The following is a 22135-nucleotide window of genomic DNA, read 5'->3' on the forward strand; positions in this document are numbered from 1 at the left end:
GAGGAGGACTAGAGAGGGAGGGAGGGAGCAGAGAGAGGAGAGAGAATGACGAGTGCTTATAAAGGCTCTTTACCCTCTTGTCAAAGATTAACTCCAATTTGTACGTGTACTCACAAAGGGCATGCATAAAGCTCAGCTTAAAGTGGAGGGGGAGAGACGGAGCCGAGACTGGCAGTGGAGAGGAGGGAGAGGAGGAGGAGGAGGAGGGAGAGGAGGGAGAGGAGGGAGAGAAGGAGGAGGGAGAGGAGGAGGAGGAGGAGGAAGGACAGGAAGAGGAGAGGAGAAGGGAGAAGAGGAGGGTGAGGAGGAGGGAGAGGAGAAGGAGAAGGAGGAGGAGGGAGAGGAGAAGGAGAAGGAGGAGGAGGGAGAGGAGGAGGAGGAGGGAGAGGAGGAGGAGAGGATGGGAGGAGGGAGAGGAGGAGGGAGAGGAGGAGGGAGAGAAAGAGGGAGAGGAGGAGGATGAAGGAGAGGATGAGGAAGGAGAGGAGGGAGAGGAGGGAGAAGGGAGAGGAGGAGGAGGGAGAGGAGGAGGAGGGAGAGGAGGAGAAGAAAGGAGGAGAAGGAGGAGGGAGAGGAGGAGGAGGGTGAGGAGGAGGAGGAGGAGAGAGGATGAGGAGGAAGGAGAGGAGGAGGGAGAGGAGGAGGAGAGGATGAAGAGGAAGGAGAGGAGGAGGGAGAGGATGAGGAGGAGGGAGAGGAGGAGGGAGAGGGAGAAGAGGAGGGAGAGGAGGAGGGAGAGGAGGAGGAGAGGAGGAGGGAGAGGAGGAGGAGGAGGGAGAGGAGGAGGAGGAGAAAGCGCTTCAAGCACTTTGTAAACGCACTGGGTGAATGGGGTGAATGCTCATCGATGCTGCTAGGCCATCGCACACCGTTTGAATACCTGTCCTCCGATTGGTCAGAGCGACCATCTGCGGACGTCAACTGACCAAAACATTTCCCAGTTCTGCCCTTTCCAGGCAGTTTTATGGACGCATGTTTGTACAGGGTCTGCATCAAAACCCAGGCAGAATGTGTATAGTGAGGTCACAGCCTGACATTGTCTGTGAGACTGCCTCCGATCTGAACACTGGCATTACACAGCATTATCTCCACAACAGCAAGCTGACTTCCCAGAAAAGCCTCTGCTCTTTCAAGGAGGCATGGAAAATATATGCACACGGACGGAGCAAGTTCTCGTAACTACACCCCACCCCACCCCCCTCCCCCACCCTGCCCTTGCCCCTCCTTTCTCTCTCCTCTCACTCCATCCTCAGTCCCTTAAGAGAATCAAAATCAATGTGCATCCATTACGTCTCAGACCAGCCAGAGACTCGTGTTCTGTCTCTCTCTTTTCTCTTCTTGAATCACTGCAAAAAGAAAGATGTCAAAACGACTGTGGGACTGTGTATGACAGCTGGTTTCACCTCACGTCCTCTGCAGTGTGGAAAAAGAATCACAATTAAGAAGTACGAGGCATCTGCCCAACTCTACATCACTATTTATCTCCTTACAAATTCCATAACATTATCTTCCATAAAATCCTTTTCTCTCTCTCTCTCCCCTTTTATCTGTCTCTCTGTCTCTCTATTTCTCTCTCCTTTTCTCTCTCCTTGTTTCTCTCTCCCTTTCTCTCTCTCATCTCTCTTTTACGATTATGGAGAATAACTGCCCTGGCTGTGCTGTTCCTGGACGAGGGAAGCTTGCAAATCAGCCATTCCAAGGAGGTGTGTGTGTGCGTGTGTGAGTGAGTGTGTGTGTGAGTGTGTGTGGGTCGCTGGGTTTTACAGCCTGTGAGGTTGGCCGATTGCTCCCGAAGGACAGCTAGGATAATGCCTTGGAGCTGTGTCCTTCATGCTGGCTGTTTCCTCACCCAACCACCCCCTCTACCCTGCCCTGCTATCACCCAACCACCCCCTCTACCCTGCCCTGCTATCACCCAACCACCCCCTCTACCCTGCCCTGCTATCACCCAACCACCCCCTCTACCCTGCCCTGCTATCACCCAACCACCCCCTCTACCCTGCCCCCTGCTATCACCCAACCACCCCCTCTACCCTGCCCTGCTATCACCCAACCACCCCCTCTACCTTGCCCTGCTATCACCCAACACCCCTCTACCCTGCCCTGCTATCACCCAACCACCCCTCTACCCTGCCCTGCTATCACCCAACCACCCCCTCTACCCTGCCCTGCTATCACCCAACCACCCCCTCTACCCTGCCCTGCTATCACCCAACCACCCCCTCTACCCTGCCCTGCTATCACCCAACCACCCCCTCTACCCTGCCCTGCTATCACCCAACCACCCCCTCTACCCTGCTCTGCTATCACCCAACCACCCCCTCTACCCTGCCCTGCTATCACCCAACCACCTCTCTACCCTGCCCTGCTATCACCCAACCACCCCCTCTACCCTGCCCTGCTATCACCCACCACCCCCTCCACCCTGCCCTGCTACACCCAACCACCCCCTCTACCCTGCCAGGGTATAGGCTCTGAGCTACAAGCTACATGCTAAAGGCTACATGCTAAAGGCTACAGGCTACATCCAACAGGTTTCAAGCTAGTGGCTCCAGTCAGTTTGCTCTTTTTTGCATTCTGGACAATGTGCATCAAAGGTGTAATCTAAATAGTAGTTTCTGCTAAATAAACATGTTTAGAGAAGGTCTTAATGAGATACTATTCCCTTCAAATCTGAGGAAAAAGATTATCACTTCAGCACTTAGTGACATTTCAAACAACTATCAGTGCCATTTACTTATGGTACCTTTGAATTGAAGGTCAGTCTTATTAAAGGTCACTATACAGCAGAGAACACTGCTCTAATGAAAACGACCCAGAGACAGGAACAGACAGACAGTCCTCCTAGACCTGTCTCTCTCAGACGCAGTGTCAGAGACATAATTAGCCGGCATCAGTCTCCACACCAGGAGACAGAGGGACGTCTGAGGTGAAGGACTTTGAGAGAGAGAGAGGGAGGAGAGAGAGAGAGAGAGAGAGAGAGACGAGAGAGAGAGAGAGAGAGAGAGAGAGAGAGAAGAGAGAGAGAGAGAGAGAGAGAGAGAGAGAGAAAAGGTAGAGGAGCAAGAAGAAAAGGCATTGTTTCCCTTCCATCCATGCCTTCATCCCTCCATCCATCCATCCATCCATCCATCACAGTGCCGGTCGGTTCTACGGTGCACCAATTTCCACAAAGCTCCTAAGCTGATTGAGGCTGGCCAAATCTGTTTCTCCAGCTTACATTCCTTCAAATGGCCATCTCAGTTCCAATATCACGGCTTTTACTGTTCCTCACTCTCCTGCGCGGGCTGAGAGTTGGCAAGGCTTAGTAGGATAAAAGCAGTCAGCAGTCAGTTTGACAGGGAATGCACTGATATCTCTATAGCACAGCCTCCGCACAGACTCACCCAGATTACTTACACATTCCATTATTTTTATCTATTTATGTTTCAGTATTTCAGCAAAAAAAAAGAGAAAATAAATGGTGTAATGGTTTTTTCATTTTTTCAAATAACCGCATCAAAAACGGGCATGTACAGGTGCACACACACGCACGCGCACACGCACGCACACGCACACACACACACACGCACTGCTGGCCCACATTTCTACAGTACACCTTATAGAAACACACCTTAACAGAACACTGATACTTCTCTTACCCAAGCCTCCCCCTACTGAAGTAGATTAAATTCTCACAAGTCTTTTTAAGCGGAAATTGGAGAGATAAGAAATAGAGAGAGAAGGATGTTGGAAGGTGCTCACACACAGCTCGGAGCCAAACACACAAAATGCTTTTCCAACTTTGCTTCTTTTGTATTTTTTTTACCGTGCAGGTGAAAAGCGATTGCAGAGCGAGTAAGTGAGTGTGTGTGTGTCCGAGAAAGAGAGAGAGAGCGTGTGTGTACATCCAGTCCTAGGTCTGTTCTAGTGTAGCAGGCTTTTTTTTTTTTTCGCCACAGCAGCAAATATCCTGTTGGCGCAGGAGACAGGACCCTATCTGGCCGTGGGATCGATCCAGCTCCCAGCCTGACTCGCCCTCTCGCCCCATTCATCTCATGGGCCATAAAATGTGATTAGTGCTGACTACAGCACTGCAGGGAGATGGTCTGATAGGCCTGCTAGAGCCACGCAGCACAGGGGGAGAGGAGACACAGCAACAGCTTGGACACAGACACAACTCGTAGTCATCCTCTCTCTGTCCTCTCTCTCTCTCACTCTCTCTCTCTCACTCTCTCTCTCTCTCCTCTCTCTCTCTCTCCTCTCCTCTCTCTCTCTCCTCTCTCTCTCTCTCTCTCTGTCTCTCTCTTTCACATCTCTCACTCTATTTCACTCTCTCTTTCTCTTTTTCTCACTCTTTCAGCCTCTCACTAGCTATCTACCTGCCTGCCTGCCTGTCTGTCTGTCTGTCTGTCTCTCTGTCTGTCTGTCTGTCTGTCTGTCTGTCTGTCTGTCTGTCTCTGCCTGCCCTTGCCTGCCTGCCTGCCTGCCTGCCTGCCTGTCTGTCGGTCTCTGTCTGCCATGTATCTATCTCTCTGTGTCTACCCCGGGTCTGAATGAAGGTCCTTTAACACACGGCTCGCAGAGAGTCACCGTGCGACAACACAAGCACCCGCGCTCAATCACGTCTGATGAAAACCCAATACATACTGTTGAGCAGGAGGTAGCCACGCCCACCCCTGCTCCTACACGCTGTATCTCTGTGGCATGTGACCACCTCTCCCGGCCAATCACAGAGCGGGAAGCTCGTCATTGGCCAAAAAGGCCTCGGTGCAGTGACAGGAAGTTCGACTGTAGACAAACGGCTGTTTGGGAAACGGCCAACTTGTACTGACATGCTGAAGCCTCGACCCTCAAGAGCCCCAATAGAGGCCTGTCTGAATAGAAGGCGCCTCTACAAATCACACTCACTCGACGTAATATTTATCTGAAGTTCCGTCAGAGGAAACTTCATCACAACACACTTTCTTGGTGTCCACAGTCAAAAAACAAGTGTTTGTTTTGGTTAAGGTATCCCTGTGTTTCGTTTGTGCTCAAAGTGGTGTGCTTCATTTCAAGTATGATTTGATGTCCTGTAGGGGGTTAGTCTGTCCTGTAGGGGGTAGTCTGTCCTGTAGGGGGGTAGTCTGTCCTGTAGGGGGGTAGTCTGTCCTGTAGGGGGTTAGTCTGTCCTGTAGGGGGGTAGTCTGTCCTGTAGGGGGGTAGTCTGTCCTGTAGGGGGGTAGTCTGTCCTGTAGGGGGGTAGTCTGTCCTGTAGGGGGTTAGTCTGTCCTGTAGGGGGGTAGTCTGTCCTGTAGGGGGGTAGTCTGTCCTGTAGGGGGGTAGTCTGTCCTGTAGGGGGGTAGTCTGTCCTGTAGGGGGTTAGTCTGTCCTGTAGGGGGTTAGTCTGTCCTGTAGGGGGTTAGTCTGTCCTGTAGGGGGTAGTCTGTCCTGTAGGTGGGTAGTCTGTCCTGTAGGGGGGTAGTCTGTCCTGTAGGGGGGTTAGTCTGTCCCTGTAGGGGGTTAGTCTGTCTGTAGGGGGGTAGTCTGTCCTGTAGGGGGGTAGTCTGTCCTGTAGGGGGGTAGTCTGTCCTGTAGGGGGGTAGTCTGTCCTGTAGGGGGTTAGTCTGTCCTGTAGGGGGGTAGTCTGTCCTGTAGGGGGTTAGTCTGTCCTGTAGGGGGGTAGTCTGCCTGTAGGGGGGTAGTCTGTCCTGTAGGGGGGTAGTCTGTCTGTAGGGGCGGTAGTCTGTCCTGTAGGGGGGGTTAGGTACACATTCAGTTTGACCTCTGACCTGAGTCTCACGGACGTTCTCCACGCTGAAGTTGAACCAGACACGGGAAGCGAGGACTTGCAGTAGTGTCCGGGCGGATGAAGAGGTCAAACTCAAACTCGCTGATGTAATCCACCCTGCCCAGGTTCCCTGCGGAGAGACAAGGAGCATGATGGGATACGATGAGTAGCTATACTTCAGTCAGTGACACGGCACACGTGATCACGTGTTTGCTCGGTCTGCTCCTCTTCATCCCTGTCCTCCTCCTTCAGCACCGCCACACATTTCCTTCTCCTCCCCTAACCCCTCCCCTACTCTCCTCTCCCCCCCGTCCTCTCCTGCCCCTCCCCCCCCCTCTGCCCCTCCATGTGGTGTGGACCACCTGGTGACAGGCAGGCAGGTAGCTCTCAGCTAATTATTGACAGATGGGCTCACCAGCACACTGGTGGAGAGGAGCAGACCGCTCTCCTTCTGCCAGCACACCAAGCTAATCCACCACTCAGCTTCCTGAATCAACCACACGCACACACACACACACGCACGCACACACACACAACAAAATAGTCAGCAAACCTCCCAGGACAGCCCAGAACCTTGCACAACTGATCTATTCACACTCTGACACACACACACACAGAAACACAAACATTCCACACACACACACTACAGATGGAGAAAGCAATGTGTGAATAACAGAATGTGCAGCTGACATGCCATTAGCAGCACAGCCAGTCAGAGTCAGAACTGTTGGATTGAGAAGTGTTTCCTGTGGGACAGAACGAACTCTGTTTACATTTTACCCCTCCTGGCCACACACACATATACACACACACACACATATACACACTGGCCACTGTACTGAAGGCTGAGAGAAATACGTACAGACAGACAGGCAGACAGGCGGACAGAATGCCAGCAAGACAGACAGGCAGAGAAATAGACAGACAGGCAAGCAGGCAGGCAGGCAGGCAGGCAGGCAGGCAGGCAGGCAGACAGGCAGACGTAGCAGGTAAGGTGTGTGAGGAAGGTGTGTGTGGGCCGAGTACGGCTCAGCTGCAGAGCGGAGACACACCTGTCCAGGACAGATGTGACCCCCTGTCTATCATCTCTGATATCAACAGCTCGGCCGTTTGCACAGCTAACCTTGCCAAGCGCTGTCTGTTAGCGGCAGCTGATGACAGCCTTTAAGGAGGGGTTGGGAGGAGGGGGGGGCGCTCACATGCCCGTGAGGAAGACACGGGGGCAACTTCCACAGGGGAACCAGGTTTGTGGGCTGGGTTTTGGTACAGGCCAACTCAAGGAAGCAATCTGAGTGAAGGACAGTATAGAATTCAGTAGAATGTATTCAATGGTGCTCTCCTCCGCAGTTTCAGACGGTCAGCCAATCAGAACTGAAGAGGTCTTCTCTTGCTCCCTCTCCTTTTCCCTCTTCAGCACCATGGAGAGCTGCAGCGTCCATTAGGAACAAGTCCAAGCTGTCTCCATTCTCTCTCTTCAGCACCATGGACAGCAGCAGTGTGATTCAGTCAAAGCCACGGTAAAAGTAGCTCAGGTTTTTTAGGGCCTTGAAGCACCAAGGTCTGAAAGAGATACCTTCACTGTGTTCCTAAAGTCTAAGATGTCAGTCATACAAGGATTGCAAACTTTAAAGAGCCTGTTTGTATGTGTGTGCATGACTGCAAGAATGTTTGTGTGTGCATGCATGTTCGTGTTCAAGCATGTGTGTTTGTGTGTGTCTTAGCTCAGCAGCCATGCGCTGCTGGGTTATTGAGCCTGCAACCTGAGGAGCTTCTGTGAAAGATGACTCTGCTCTCAGCCTCAGGGCCGCCATCTTGGCTCCAGCACCCCAGGCACACAGCGTATGACACACCATTGATCTCAGGGCCGCCATCTTGGCTCCAGCACCCCAGGCACACAGCGTATGACACACCATTGATCCCAGTTTTATTTTATGGTGGCTAGCTCCACATTCCAACGTGCTGGGAGTCAACCTTGTAGAAGAATCCCTTATCTTTCAGCGTTTAACTGATTTACAGGGGAAAGTGATAGACCCTCTCTCGAACGCCCAAGCCTACAAACACCATCAGAGGAGAAATGTGTGTTTTGTCATCAGCACGCTGTGTGGATGACTTCAATACGCTCAGTCATTACGCTGAGAATACACGCCATGTGTGATAGACGCTAAACAAAAAGTTTATAGAGTTGGAGAGAGAGCTATACTGTAGAGAGGGTGAGAGAGAGAGAGAGAGAGAGAGAGAGAGAGAGAGAGAGAGAGAGAGAGAGAGAGAGAGGGAGAGAGTAAGAGAGAGAGAGAGAGAGAGAGAGAGAGAGAGAGATGAGAGAGAGAGAGAGAGAGAGAGAGCGAGAGAGAGAGAGAGAGAGAGGGATCCGTTTTTTCTTTGAAAGCCTCTGCATAATTCCTCTTGAGGCCTTCGTCTGCATATTCCTCCTCGGTGGGTTCTTACAGGTTATGTTGCATATCAATCTTCATCCACAGGGAGAAAACTTATGCAGCACTTTAGGATTTAACAAATTGAGTTTCAGCAAACAGCCTACAGCCTGTTAGAACCACCCTGAGGGCTGTCTCTCTCTCTCTTTCTCTTTCTCTCCTTCTCTCTGTGTATCTCTCTCTTGCTTTCACTCTCTCTCTCTTTCTCTCCCTCTCTCTTGCTTTCACTCTCTCTCTCTTTCCTTTCCTCTGTCACTCTGTCACTCCATGGCTGTATCTCTCATTCTCTTTCTTGCTCTCACTAGCTCTCCCTCCTTCTCCCTCTCTCTATCTCTCACTGTCTCTCTCACTTTTTCTCTTCTCGCCCTGTCAGTCTCTCACACACACACACACACACACTCTCTCTCTCTTCCTGCTAAAAATGTATCGCATGATCACAGTCACCGATGGTCAAACTCACATTGTTTAGATGAAACAGAAATGGAGCCCACATACGGCGCTTCGCCACCAGGACGGGAACAGTTAGAGAGGTGAGAGAAGGGGACGATATGGCTGCAGTACCGCGGCAGGCAGCCAGGGGGCGAGCGCATGAGCATGTGGCCGTCCGGTCGTCCGTTTCCACGACGTCTGATGGAGGAGGGGAACTTGGCTAATGTAATCCCATTACTGAGACAGAGCAGGGAACAGTCACACTGCTCAGCCCACACAAAGAGCCCGTCTGCTGCCTGCAGCGCTACACCACCACCGCTGGATGGAGGGAGGGAGGGATACGTGGACAGACTGGGGTAAGGGAGGGAGGGAGGGAGGGAGGGAGGGAGGGAGGGAGGGAGGGAGGGAGGGAGGGAGGGAGGGAGGGAGGGAGGGAGGGAGGGAGGGAGGGAGGGAGGGAGGGAGGGAGGGAGGGAGGGAGGGAGGGAGGGAGGGAGGGACAGACTGGGGTGAGGGAGGGAGGGAGGGATACGTGGACAGACTGGGGGATGGATAGAGGATCAAATGAATGGACGGATAGACGGACATGGACAGATTTCTGCAGTGCTACAGAGATGGATGGATGGATGGAAGAACAAGATGCAGACGGGAGCTCCCTTGCCAGCCACAAACTTGCATACAGTCTCAACATGCTGCTACCGTTTAGACTGATATGACAGTACACAGCAGATTGGGAGCACTGTACATCATATCTATACACAATATAATTAAAGCTATTAGTGAACAGCACTGGAGTGGAGGATGTACCTATAAATAGCATTATGGCAACAAAGAAGAACAGCTGCCATTAAAGCAGATTGACTGTCTACAGTGCATGTGGTGAAGTGTAAAAAATCAATTATCAACTCAAGGCTTAATAGTGTCTTATAATACGCACCATTCCAGGTGCTAATAATGTTAAAAAGTGTTCAGCTTCCTGTATCAAAACAAACACAGGAGCTAGTGAAACAACATGCGCCCACACTCAGTGTCTACACCCAGCCCAGTGAGGCTTAAACCTGTCACAATCTGGACTGGAAATTAAAAGCAACTCGGAAGAATTGGCACCTTTTAAACTTATTTTTGCTCCATGCTGCTTTTCATTATTGGAAAAGGCTTCAGTGTCCCCCGCGGTGCGAGGCGGACGGTGGGGGGGGAGGGGTTGAGGAGGGGGAAGAAGAGGAGGGGGGGAGGAGGGAGGGGGGGACTGATAAAGAGAGAATTGATTCCTGCCAGAGGAGGAAGGTGTCTCAGTTTAGACCTGCAGCTAAATGTCTGGCCTTGCATTTTTCTTCTTCTCTCTCTCTCCCTCTCTCTTTCTCTCTCTCTCTCTCTCCCTCCCTCTCTCTTTTCTCCGCTCTGCTCGGCTGAGTTGTCTAAAGGCAAGTTGTCAGAGAGAAAACATCAATCTCCTGCCTCATGACTTCTTAAAGCCTCCGTCTCTCCTGCTGCCTTATCGTTTAATCTCCAGGCGAGATTAAAGAGGTCACCTCCAAGTTCCCACAAACTCTGCAACAAGCACAAACAGGCTCTTTAGCATGCGTAACACTGGAGATAAAAAATATGTATTCTATCGAGAGATGATTGCAATAACGCCAACCAGTATTAATGTAGTTTAAATACAAATATTGTCATTCTACCTGCGTGGTAAGAAGAACAGAACATTCTGGAAATTTTCAGTAATGCTTCGCATTAAGTGTACATTTACATTTAGTCATTTAGCAGACGCTCTTATCCAGAGCGACTTACAGTAAGTACAGGGACATTCCCCCGAGGCAAGTAGGGTGAAGTGCCTTGCCCAAGGACACAACGTCATTTGGCACGGCCGGGAATCGAACTAGCAACCTTCGGATTACTAGCCCGATTCCTTAACCGCTCAGCCACCTAAAATACCTGTAAATAACCACACCGCGACACAACCACAGAGATAAAGGAAGGTAAAAGGAAGACAAGGATGAAGGGTTAGGGAACAGAGACAGCTTCCCCCTTGTGCCTTCATGACGTGTCGACCTAGATGAAGAGGGTGCTCGGGCCTGGAGGACGACCGACACAAGCACACTGAGAGCCAGCATCATCATTCTAGAGAGACTACCCTCCTATGCTCTGCCCTTTCATAATCGTTTTTTTTTCTCCCTGAGAGCCCGCAGCTAAAGAGTGCTCCATCCGTGCTGCTTCTGCAGCGAGGTAATGGCTTCTAGTGATGCATTCTTAGCCAGATGGGCTTAACTGTGTTATCAATCTGCCTGTGATGACGGTTCTGCCCCTGGCTCTGTCGTTGGACAAGTACTGTGAAGCGCCGACACACCAGTCTGTCTGGGAGACCACTGGGAGAAAGATGGGGGTCTAGTCTATTTTCGCCATGCCTTGAAGTTGCAATGTTTTGTTAACTTCACTAAGGTACAAGTTTAAGTGACATTTCAAAACCGCTTGGAAATCATTTATATTAAGGATATATCAGTAAATATACCGATATATCTTTTTAAAGCTTGTCATGTTAACACATTAGAGGGCTAGCCTTAGCGCGTCCCGTTTTGAAACAATACGGGACGGGGTTTGTCACGTATTTTGAGAGTTATCTTCAATGCAGCATCTCATGCAAATCATCCCACCCACATTCTGTGAAGACTATTCGTCCTATTCTGCCCCTGATTGGGTAATACTCGCTGCCATCGTTGGTTTGATTGGTTTGTTTCAGGTTCACATCCAAGGGGTGTGGCCCTGAGGGGTGTGGCCCTGAGGGGTGTGGCGCTGAGGGGTGTGGCCCTGAGGGGTGTGGCCCTGGGGGGTGTGGCCCTGGGGGGGGGTGGCCCTGAGGGGTGTGGCCCTGAGGGGTGTGGCCCTGGGGGATGTGGCCCTGGGGGGTGTGGCCCTGAGGGGTGTGGCCCTGGGGGGTGTGGCCCTGGGGGGTGTGGCCCTGGGGGGGGTGGCCCTGAGGGGTGTGGCCCTGGGGGGTGTGGCCCTGAGGGGTGTGGCCCTGGGGGGTGTGGCCCTGAGGGGTGTGGCCCTGGGGGGTGTGGCCCTGAGGGGTGTGGCCCTGGGGGGTGTGGCCCTGGGGGGTGTGGCCCTGGGGGGTGTGGCCCTGGGGGGTGTGGCCCTGAGGGGTGTGGCCCTGAGGGGTGTGGCCCCCGCTGCGGCAGGTGTCCCTTATTTTTCTGTATTGAAGGTGGCAACCATAGCTAGCCTGTTACTTTACAGGTTGAACCAAAATTTAGCTTAGAGTAGTTTGTTGTATCTACACAGAGCTAAGCTAACGCCTTCACTTAGTGGCTAGGCTAGCCTTACCTTAGAGCTAACCTAGCGCCTTAACTTAGTGGCTAGGCTAGCTAGCCTTACCTTAGAGCTAACCTAACACCTTTCTCTAGCGGCTAGGCTAGCTTAAGGGCTTCCTAAGATTCCACATCCCCACACGTTGCTGTTTTGCTACTTTTGCTATGTTTTCTCTGGCTCTCTTTACCCCCTGAGTGCTGTTGTGCTATGGTGGTCTCTTACGCTAGCAAACACAAGTCTGTTCCAATTCCATGCTATCTTTCTACAAGTTAATTATGTGGATGCATACAAAGGACAGCGGCTCTGGCAGACGGACAACTAAGGACTGCGCTTTGTTCTGTCTTGTTTTGGTTCTTCCTCGCCCAGACTATCTCTCTCTCTCTCTCTCTCTCTCTCTCTCTCTCTATCTCTCTCTCTCTCTGTCACTCTCTGTCTCTTTATGTCTCTCTCTCTTACTCGCGCTCCCTCTCTCTCCCCCTCTCTTTCTCCCCCTCTCTCTCCCCCTCTCTCTCCCCCTTTTCCCTCCCCCTCTCTCCTCTCTCTCTCTCTCTCTCTCCCTTTCTCTCCCTTTCTCCCTCTCTCCCTCTCTCTCTCTCTCTCAGCATTCAGAAATAATCTATCCTGCGACCGGCAGCAGTGGAGGAGGAGAGTTTTGGAGATAAAGACAGAGGGAGCTGAAGGGTCCTTGGCGAGCTCGAGGCAGGGAGAAGGTCAACAGGCCTGCTAAGAAGGGCTGTTATCATCTTGGTAGCATGCTATCGGTGAGCCTGCAGTCCTGCTTATTTACAGTTATTGCTCCCTCTGGGTGCGCTCTCCTGCGCCCCGGAGCTGATTGGCCTATAATGAGTTCAGGAACACAGGGAGCCGGCGTGAGACTATAGAGAGGAACCAGGGAGACCGGAAATCATCCAGGACAACAGATCAGGTCAGCAGAAAGGATGCAGCAGGAGGCTGGCTCTCTGTAGACTCCGGGGAGGACATAAGAAGGGTGGACTGACTGAGACACTCTTCTACGAGTTCTTCTTCTCTCAGTGTCTCTAAAACCTCCTCCCCCCCCCCTCCCCCTCCCATAGCATACTGATAATGTAGAGGTTGTCCTTAAAGGAAAGGCATAGGGGTGTGGAGAAGAGGTTGGCTGGAAAAGCACACAGTCTTCCGACCTTGGATTGTTTGGTTACTTTTCGGTTTCGCTTGCCAGTTTTAACAACATTTTCTTTCTCTGTCTTTTTGGAAATGGTAAAGGATTACCAATAAATTATTACTTATTTTCCTCAAGTCTTACAACAAGCGTGTAATACATCCCCAGTCAGGTTGAGGGTGGTTTACGCAAAGGACAAAGCAGGATATTGTGTCGTCGCAATATGAGAGCGCAGCTCGTCAGCAGCTGTACCCATGGTGGTGTTTCACCCACTAGGAGAGTGTGAGAGGAAATCTCCCATTGTCAAACAGCTTTTCAATCTGGGGAATTACACAAAGTGCCGCTCCTGTCAAGGCACCGGCAGCCTTGTAGGCAGGGGGGAATGAAAGAGCAGGAAAAGACCAGCGTGGAGAGCCATAGAGAAGCTTGGCATGGGATCAGGGGGGTTTTGTGCAATCACTCTGGCATACCCGGCTCGCTACCCAAGCATGGTGCAATTTACTTAAGAGAAATTAAGCATCCGAGCAATAAATATATATAACAAAGTCAAAATGTACAAAGACAAATGAGAGGAAGTTCCAGCATTTCAGAAGGAGGACATTTGTCCCGGTGAAATGATTAACCCTGTTACACACATCTGACGTGAAAGAGACACAAACTGACGCGTCGATTTACAAACGTCTTTTGTGACATGAGAAAAGGGTGACTTCGGGGCCGAGCAGAGGGTAATGCTCCCGGTACGAAAGCGGGCGCTGCCAAGTGCGTTTCTCAGAAAGACAGATGCTTCCCTTTCTCATCTTTTGGGGAGAAAGAAAAACCGCACCAAGCCTCCATGCCAGCGCAACGACATGTTCTTAAAAGGCTCCTGACAAACAGGCAGAGCGTACATCTCAGTTCTGTTGACTGTAATGCTGCAAGGCAGCTGTCTGGAGGAGAAAAAAAAAATTCCTATGCCTATGTACGGGTACATATTGCCTATCACTTTGCAAAGATCCTCTGTGTGCGAGTCTGTGCGCTACCAAATAGAACGTGGCACATCAACGGTGCCCATGTCGGGGGAAGGCTCTACAAATAAATCACTCAAACAAACACAGACAGCTTAAAAAACATGAACTCGTAAAGCGTTACAAACTGCACCCCTCTCCCCCCCCCCCCCTCCCACCCACCCTCCCTCCCTCCCGCCAGCGGATGAAAAATGTCACGCCTGTTCCTGAGCCGGTGTGTTTACGACGAATGAATGACTTCATCAGTGTGTGCCAACAGCACCAGTGCAGTACAGGCTTGTTGCAGTCATTCTCACTTAAGACATATTGGTTCCCCCCTAATAGAGGTAGCGGTGGTTGCAATTCCATCCTCTCCACACACCCACCTGCACACACACACGCACACACACACACACACACACACACGTACACACACACACACACATCACTGTGATATTGAAGTCCTGAACCAACAATCTTTGGCTGATTATGACAGAGTGTGAAATATAAATTCTGACAAATAAAACTTGAGCTGGCAACTAAAAAAAATGCTTGCTGGAGTAGACTGTCTGAAAAAAAAAAAAGTATAGCCAGAAGATTCAATGCCAAAGGTCAGAGAGATTGAAAGATTCGAGACTCACACTTTTGGACACACCCGCTTCGCATGGACATTTTGTGACATTTTCGGATCAGTCCAAACAAGAGTGAATATCCCTACATGCGTTCTTCAAATCTCAGCGATCACCAATTACCTTGGGGAACATAGACGATGTGTTTGTGCTTGGCGGTGTGAGGATGGCGGAGCTAACAGCTCCATGTGTTCTCTGGCTGATTACACGGGCCTGTCCTCAGCAGCCTGGGAGAATGTCACACAGGATTATCTCCTGTTTCATTTACTCTGCGTTTTATACCATCCTGATATCACCTCACACTGCCTGGCTTCACTAGCTCAGCACCACACGCATGCACACACACACGCACACACACACACACTTAGACTAACTGTTGTCTGCAAATATTATGACCGGGATGGATGGAACGATTGCTCTGTTAGAACACGCAGAGAAAATCCACCCCTGGAGAATCCTGAATAAAACCTCACACCAGTCTGTAGGACTGGTGTGACCTTCACAGAGGTCAGCGTCTTCCTCAGAAAGACAGGTTGTGGATCTCGGCGGTAACTAACAGCAACGTGAATCCGGGAGGACTGAAATGACCTGTGTGTGTGGTGTTAAATTTGACAGTATTCCCGCGAAAACTCAACTTCGGAAGATGTTACCTCGGTGAGAGCTGCGATAACGACATGGGAAAGAAAGGTGAACCTGGATTAATGACAAGGGTACACTAACGAGACACAAATGAACGGCCTTCATCAAGACTCGTTCTCTCCTCAGGAGAAGCCCTCCTTCTCTCCTCATCTCTTCCCTTTCCTGCCTTCCCTCCTTTTATGTTTTAATCACCATTCTGTCTCTCCATCTTAGAGAGCCCACCAGGACTTCAGAGGGGAGGGTAAGGGAGAGGAGAGTAGAGGAGGGGTGGGGAGAGGAGAGGAGGGGAGAGGAGAGGAGGGGAGGGGAGTGAAGGAGAGGAGAGCTCAGCCCTCTCTAAGCCACTCATACTTCTGCTAAGCATCTGGCTTGATTGTAAAAACGTTTCCCCCTTCTCTAATCAATGGAGTCTGCTCTGTCCTGATTCATGGGCACTCTGGAGTATATAAATATCTTCTGACAAGCCTGACTGTGTATACCCCCACCCTCTCTCTTTCTCTATCTCTATCTCTCTCTCGCTCTCTGACTGTAATCACTCATCATGTAGAAGGGGCCCACAATTGCAACACGAAACACTTCTGACGAAAGATAAGGCAAGATGGATTCAGTAAACTGCCTGGCAGGGGTGGGCAAAAAAAGGAGAAAAGAGAAAAAAATGGAAAAACAATTAGAGCACCATCAGCAGCCAACAGTGGAGATATTTTCCATAACGTTTATCCTCATTAGTAATCTCTGGCAGAATCCTTTTTAGTCCATTTTTTCCCCGTTTTCTTTGTTTCCCTGATTGAGGAAAGATTTTTTCATCTATTATCATTACTGCGGGTGATTTAAAACCCTTGGAGCAGATCCGCGAGATGCTTCAGAGAGTCCACACTTTCTATAATGTCACTGGCGGATACGCTAATTTCGCCCTTGGAAAGAATGTTATTATCAAGCGTCAACACCACTGCCCTACTTTAGCCTTCATCACATTGTGCCAGTGTCACCACAGGGCTGGAGGAAGGTGTTTACTTCTTTAACACACATTCTCAGGTCTTCCAGCGCTACGGAGAGGTACTGCAAACAGCATACAGTAGATTCAGCGAACATGGTGTTAAAAGGGCTGTTAATCCAGATCAGTACTGCTCTGTCCTCATCTGCACAGGCTCCCTAATTGCCAATTAATGGTCCTAAACCTCTCCTGCTACACATGCAGTTCTAAGCCTTTTCCAACCAGACAGACATACATCCAGGCAGACAGGCAGACAGATATCCAGGCAGACAGACAGATATCCACACAGACAGACAGACAGACATCCAGGCAGACAGACAGACAGATATCCACACAGACATGCAGACAGATATCCAGGCAGACAGACCGATAGACAGATATCGAGACAGACAGATATCCACACAGACAGGCAGACAGGAAGTGAGGCGTGTGGTGGGGCAGAAGCCCTGGGGTCAGAGCAGACAGGAGGAGGAGGATCTACTTGTTAGTCCATGCTGAGGAGAACAAGCTACCGGGCTGGACCTGACCCCCCGCCATGCCGGGGTTCACCAATCAGAACGACTGTGCCGGCCAGATAAACCGCTTTTCATCGCATGTGTCCATCAGTCTCTCCCCTGCTTGGCCAAGCTGTGATTCCCTCCTCCCTCCCTCCCGCCTCCCTCCAGCCTCCCTCCCTCCGGCCTCCCTACCGCCTCCCTCCACCCACCCTCCCTCCAACCACCCTCCCTCCATCCTCCCTCCATCCTCCCTTCACCCTCCCTCCCTCCACCCACCCTCCCTCCATCCCTCCCTCCCTCCACCCTCCCTCCAGCCTCCCTCCCACCTCCCTCCACCCTCCCTCCTGCCTCCCTCCTGCCTCCCTCCCTGCCTCCACCCCCCCCCGCCTCCCTACACCCTCCCTCCCGCCTCCCTCCACCCTCCCTCCTGCCTCCCTCCACCCTCCCTCCACCCTCCCTCCCTCCACCCTCTGACTCGACCTGCTTTTTCGCCCCTTCCATCAGCTCACAAAGGAAATAAATCTTCGCAAGCGGGGGGAAAGATAATGGCCTATTTCCATCCGTGAGCCAGTGTATGAACCTGGTGGACTGAGATTGCTCGGAGGCTGGGGGTGACGTACATTTGGCTAAACACTTCATCTGTGTGACACGCGGGCTGGATCTGATTGACTTGGCTGGTGGACATCTGAAGACTGTGGATCTATGGGCTGTGCTGGCCCTGCCAGGCTTATCAATGATGCCCATTAAGCCCCTTGGGCCCCAGGGGCCCATGTTCCGCCCTGCCGCTGTCTGCAGACAGAGCTCAGGCCATAATCAATGCCACTTTAATTACCTCTGTGTGCACAGTCCCAAAGTACAGTACGCCTTTGGCCACACAGCCTCTAGCTGATGAGAAAGACACAACAAGACGGTTACGTGAGAGGAGACATATCATGCGGCTCAGATCATCGGCGACGGCTCAGAAACACCTATTCGTCATTGTTCATCGGTCAAAGGTCGCTAGGGTTCGAGGTAAATGATGTTGCTCTTGGACCTGACCTGGTTCTGAGGGATTGGCATGTTGGACAGAACATGGAAGACATTGATACTGGACCCTTGATGACCGGTCGCAGACGACTATCCAAATGTCATTGAGACAGTTTGCATATTTCTAAACTCACTGACAACAAAGATTAATCGTTTAATTCTCTGCAACCACAAACAAGTCAATAACAAACCATTTACTTGTGAAGCTTTAGAGATAAAAGTAACTAGTTAAAAATAAAAAATTGCATATTTGCATATTCCGGACTACGAACCATTTACATATTGCTTCTTAAACCACACAGTCTACTGGGCCATCGATGTGATTTTTAATGACGCCTTGAGGAAATACAGTCATTATGTTGCTCTGTTATCAACCTGCATAATATAACGGCCAGTCATTTTCTTCAGTTATCTCCAGCGAGGAGGGAGGCAGTGTGTGTGTGTGTGGGGGGGGGGGGCAGAGGCTGGTTACAAAGCATGCAGAACCTGTGGGCTGGAATGCCTATGTAAAGATATAGGGTAGAACTGGCTTAATCACTTATATAGGGAGACAAGAAAGTGAATTACTTCTCATCTAAATGCTAATGAGGTGTTTTATACCTCTGGTAAACAGTTTATATAACCACAGTCTGTTTTAATAAACCAATTAGATTTTATTACCAGGCATGCTGAAGAAAACAACAGCAAAAAATATATATAAAATAATACATCTCAAGTTTCTAAGAAATGTATGCAAAATGTTGACAGCTGTCCTGCTGAAAGAAAAGGAAGACACTAGCTGAGTGAAGCTCATTGGATGACATATTTGCATAAAATTCTAATAAACATGTCTATTTGAAATCCCTATGTTCCCGGTGGTAAATTAGGTTTGAGGATAGGGGAAATTGAGTTTTACCGTCATGAAAGACTGTTCTCATCTCATTCTGGAGGAGGACAGAAAATATGCCCTCAAGGTTATAATGTACATGCAGATCCATAGGAGCTGGACTAAGAGTCTACTCCAGTTCCTTTTCTGTCATCGACATGACTTACAGAAACAGACACCCTGACCAGCTTGATGTCCAGACCCACTCTGTGAGACTGTGAGGAATACACTATCTGGTTTCACATCACTGCAGTGGTACTTTGTGTAGATTGAAATGTCCTCTAAAGGTTAACCCTGCACAACAACAGTGGATTCTTATCTTGAATGATTTTCCTTGTGCAGTGTGAAAAGGCCACCTTGTTTGAACCCTTCCCTCCTGCGCCCCACACTGCTCTCGGTTACTGCTGTTTAAGATGCAAACTGCCTGTTTGCTTGTGACCAGCACCCATCCTCTGTGACTCACAGATTTATGAACTATTGTCGTGATCTAAAACAGAGCTACGTCAGTGTACACGCAGGACAACGCCTCTCTTCGGTAGGGCTGACATAAAAGAATTAATGGGATTCTAAGTGGTTAAAAACATCAGCTGCCATAGTTCTCCGTTGCAACAGCAACAGGACATTAATTTGGCATTAGCGCACACTAACATCAATTCCTCTCGGCTTCCAACTTTCGTAATGCGTTTACTGGAAAGAGATTAATATCAATTCCATAAATCATTCAGTGGACTTTCCGGAGCCAGAGACATGGGGGCTAATGTCATACGTGTCAGCTGATCTCAGCGTGGGAGTCCGGGAGACATTCATCAATGTCCCTCGACGGCGGTCAGAGAACGTCAACGAGTGGAGACGAGACCACGCGTGAACACAAGACGAGACCACGCGTGAACACAAGACGAGACCACGCGTGAACACAAGACGAGACCACGCGTGAACACAAGACGAGACCACGCGTGAACACAAGACGAGACCACGCGTGAACACAGGACGAGACCACGCGTGAAGACAAGACGAGACCACGCGTGAACACAAGACGAGACCACGCGTGAACACAAGACGAGACCACGCGTGGAGACAAGACCACGCGTGAAGACAAGACGAGACCACGCGTGAAGACAAGACCACGCGTGAAGACAAGACGAGACCACGCGTGAAGACAAGACCACGCGTGAAGACAAGACGAGACCACGTGTGAAGACAAGACCACGGGCGGAGACAAGACGAGACCACGCGCGGAGACAAGACCACGCGTGGAGACAAGACCACGCGTGGAGACAAGACCACGCGCGGAGACAAGACCACGCGCGGAGACAAGACCACGGGCGGAGACAAGACCACGCGCGGAGACAAGACGAGACCACCAGGCCGCATTATTAAATGTGAAACTCAGGTGTTCTGTTTATCGAAAGCTTATACTGGGTTACCAAATTGTCTCGCACTCCAAAGTTTATCGACAATGACCTTTAGTATTTCACCAAACTTTTATAGTTTGTTGAAACTAAAGTACATTTCATTTTTCAGAGTACAAACTCAAAGAATTGCCGTGCATCTATCCTACCAATAAAATATAAATAACAACTTTTGAATTCTGTTCTCCAGTATATAGATTTTTCGGTCTGACAGCTGTGCAAAAACATTGAACAAAAAAAACTTTGTAAAGTTCAACTTCATATCAGTTGGAAGCTAAAATGGGTCTGTCAGGAACCCCAGTCTCATCGGCTTGAGACTCTGAACCTAATCTTCTGTCAGGGAGACACATACAATGTTCCAGAGAGGTTCTGTCACTCAATAAACCAGAGCCTCTGTCTCTCCCTCTCTCTCTCTCTCTCTCTCTCTCTGTCTCCTCCTCTCTGTCTCTGTCTCTCTGTCTCTCTCTCTCTCTCTCTCTCTCTCTCTCTCTCTCTCTCTCTCTCTCTCTCTCTCTCTGTCTCCTCCTCTCTGTCTCTCCCTCTCTGTCTCTCTCTGTCTCTCCCTCTCTGTCTCTCTCTGGCTCTCCCTCTCTCTCTCTCTCTGTCTCCTCCTCTCTGTCTCTGTCTCTCCCTCTCTGTCTCTCTCTCTCTCTGTCTCCTCCTCTCTGTCTCTGTCTCTCCCTCTCTCTCTCTCTCTGTCTCTCCCTCCCTCTCTCTCATTCTCCTTTAACTCTTACGTATCTCTCTTGTGTCCCTTCTCTGTCTATGCTTTCCCTGCACAATTAGCTTTGTCACAGTAGGGGAAGCACTTTATTTTCATTGCGGTGTCTTTCATCTGCCTAAAAAGTGATAAATTGAGGACATTAACAAAGTCCTCTACAACATATTAACCATTGTTTAATTACACTTGCCAAAGGGGTTGGATGTGGTAAAAGGCCAGTCACTCACTCTCCCCCATCCATTCTAGCCCTCTTGGTCTAAAGTGGATAATTTGCCATTCACACAGCATGTTCAAAGAGATGACAGTCTATTTCACGGCTTGTTGTAAGGTAGAAAACCCAGCCTTATTCCAATCATCGAGCTGATACATCAAGGCTATATTTTACATATCGTACACCGCTCTGAAGTGACCGCAATCTCAGTGATGACGACTTATCTTAGGAGAGAATAGTTTTGATGTGCAGCAGAGCGGCGAAGCCCACAGACTAGCTGTCGGAACATCAAAGCCATATGGCTCTACATCTGACTAATTTGTTAACGTGTTCATGAATGTAAGTCTAACTCCTAAAGTGCATCAGCCGTCCACAGATACCCTACACAGACTCCCCCAAACCCCTCTCTCTCTTTTTTAGTTACATCTTTTTTTTCATTCAACAAATGTTAATTACAAGCTTTTCGAGTGCAGCATTCCCTGGGTTCCCCACCTATCCCCACACCTCCACACCTCCCACACCTCCACACCCCCACACCTCCACACCCCCACACCTCCACACCCCCACACCCCCACACCTCCACACCCCCACACCTCCACACCTCCACACCCCCACACCTCCACACCCCCACACCTCCACACCTCCACCCACACACCTACCGCTCTCGAAGCAGGCATCGAAAACCAGGTGTCCCTTCCTCTGTGCTCCGGTGTAGCCGAGTGGGGCCACCAGCAGCTTGTTAACGTTGCCCACCAAGGCATCTTCTCCACCAGCCTCGCTGCCTAAAGCACAACCAGGGAGCACCATCGATCAATCACACTGACCAGTACACCAGTCAGCTACACAGAACACAATAATGATGAATGATATTCATGAAGAGTTTCATGGTCATTAATTGTTAATCAAATTTTGACGAACGTGACCTGCAGATGACAGACTAAGATACTGTGTTAACTGTGCTAAATACGGGTGTTTATCTGACATTAGCTAGGTGGAAATAATTAAAGGTTTGCTACTACTGAATGGTTTTTAGCTTTTATGGTGTCTTATACAGTATAGCATGTCAATTGTTTTTAAGCAATTAAAGGTTTAGTTAGGTCTAGTTACATTGTA

The 22135-nt window shown here is 50.1% G+C and overlaps 1 protein-coding gene across 1 annotated transcript in view; it reads right to left on the minus strand.

Annotated features, from left to right (window-relative positions):
* Nucleotides 1-22135, minus strand: part of agbl4 (AGBL carboxypeptidase 4) — a 30709-nt gene that overhangs the window by 7764 nt on the left and 810 nt on the right. The window contains 3 exon segments of the mRNA XM_067229425.1: nucleotides 5751-5795; nucleotides 5797-5879; nucleotides 21682-21804. Of these exon segments, the coding sequence (XP_067085526.1) occupies nucleotides 5751-5795; nucleotides 5797-5879; nucleotides 21682-21804 (251 nt within the window).

Source organism: Osmerus mordax, chromosome 26, assembly GCF_038355195.1.
Source record: "Osmerus mordax isolate fOsmMor3 chromosome 26, fOsmMor3.pri, whole genome shotgun sequence".
Lineage (NCBI taxonomy): Eukaryota > Metazoa > Chordata > Actinopteri > Osmeriformes > Osmeridae > Osmerus > Osmerus mordax.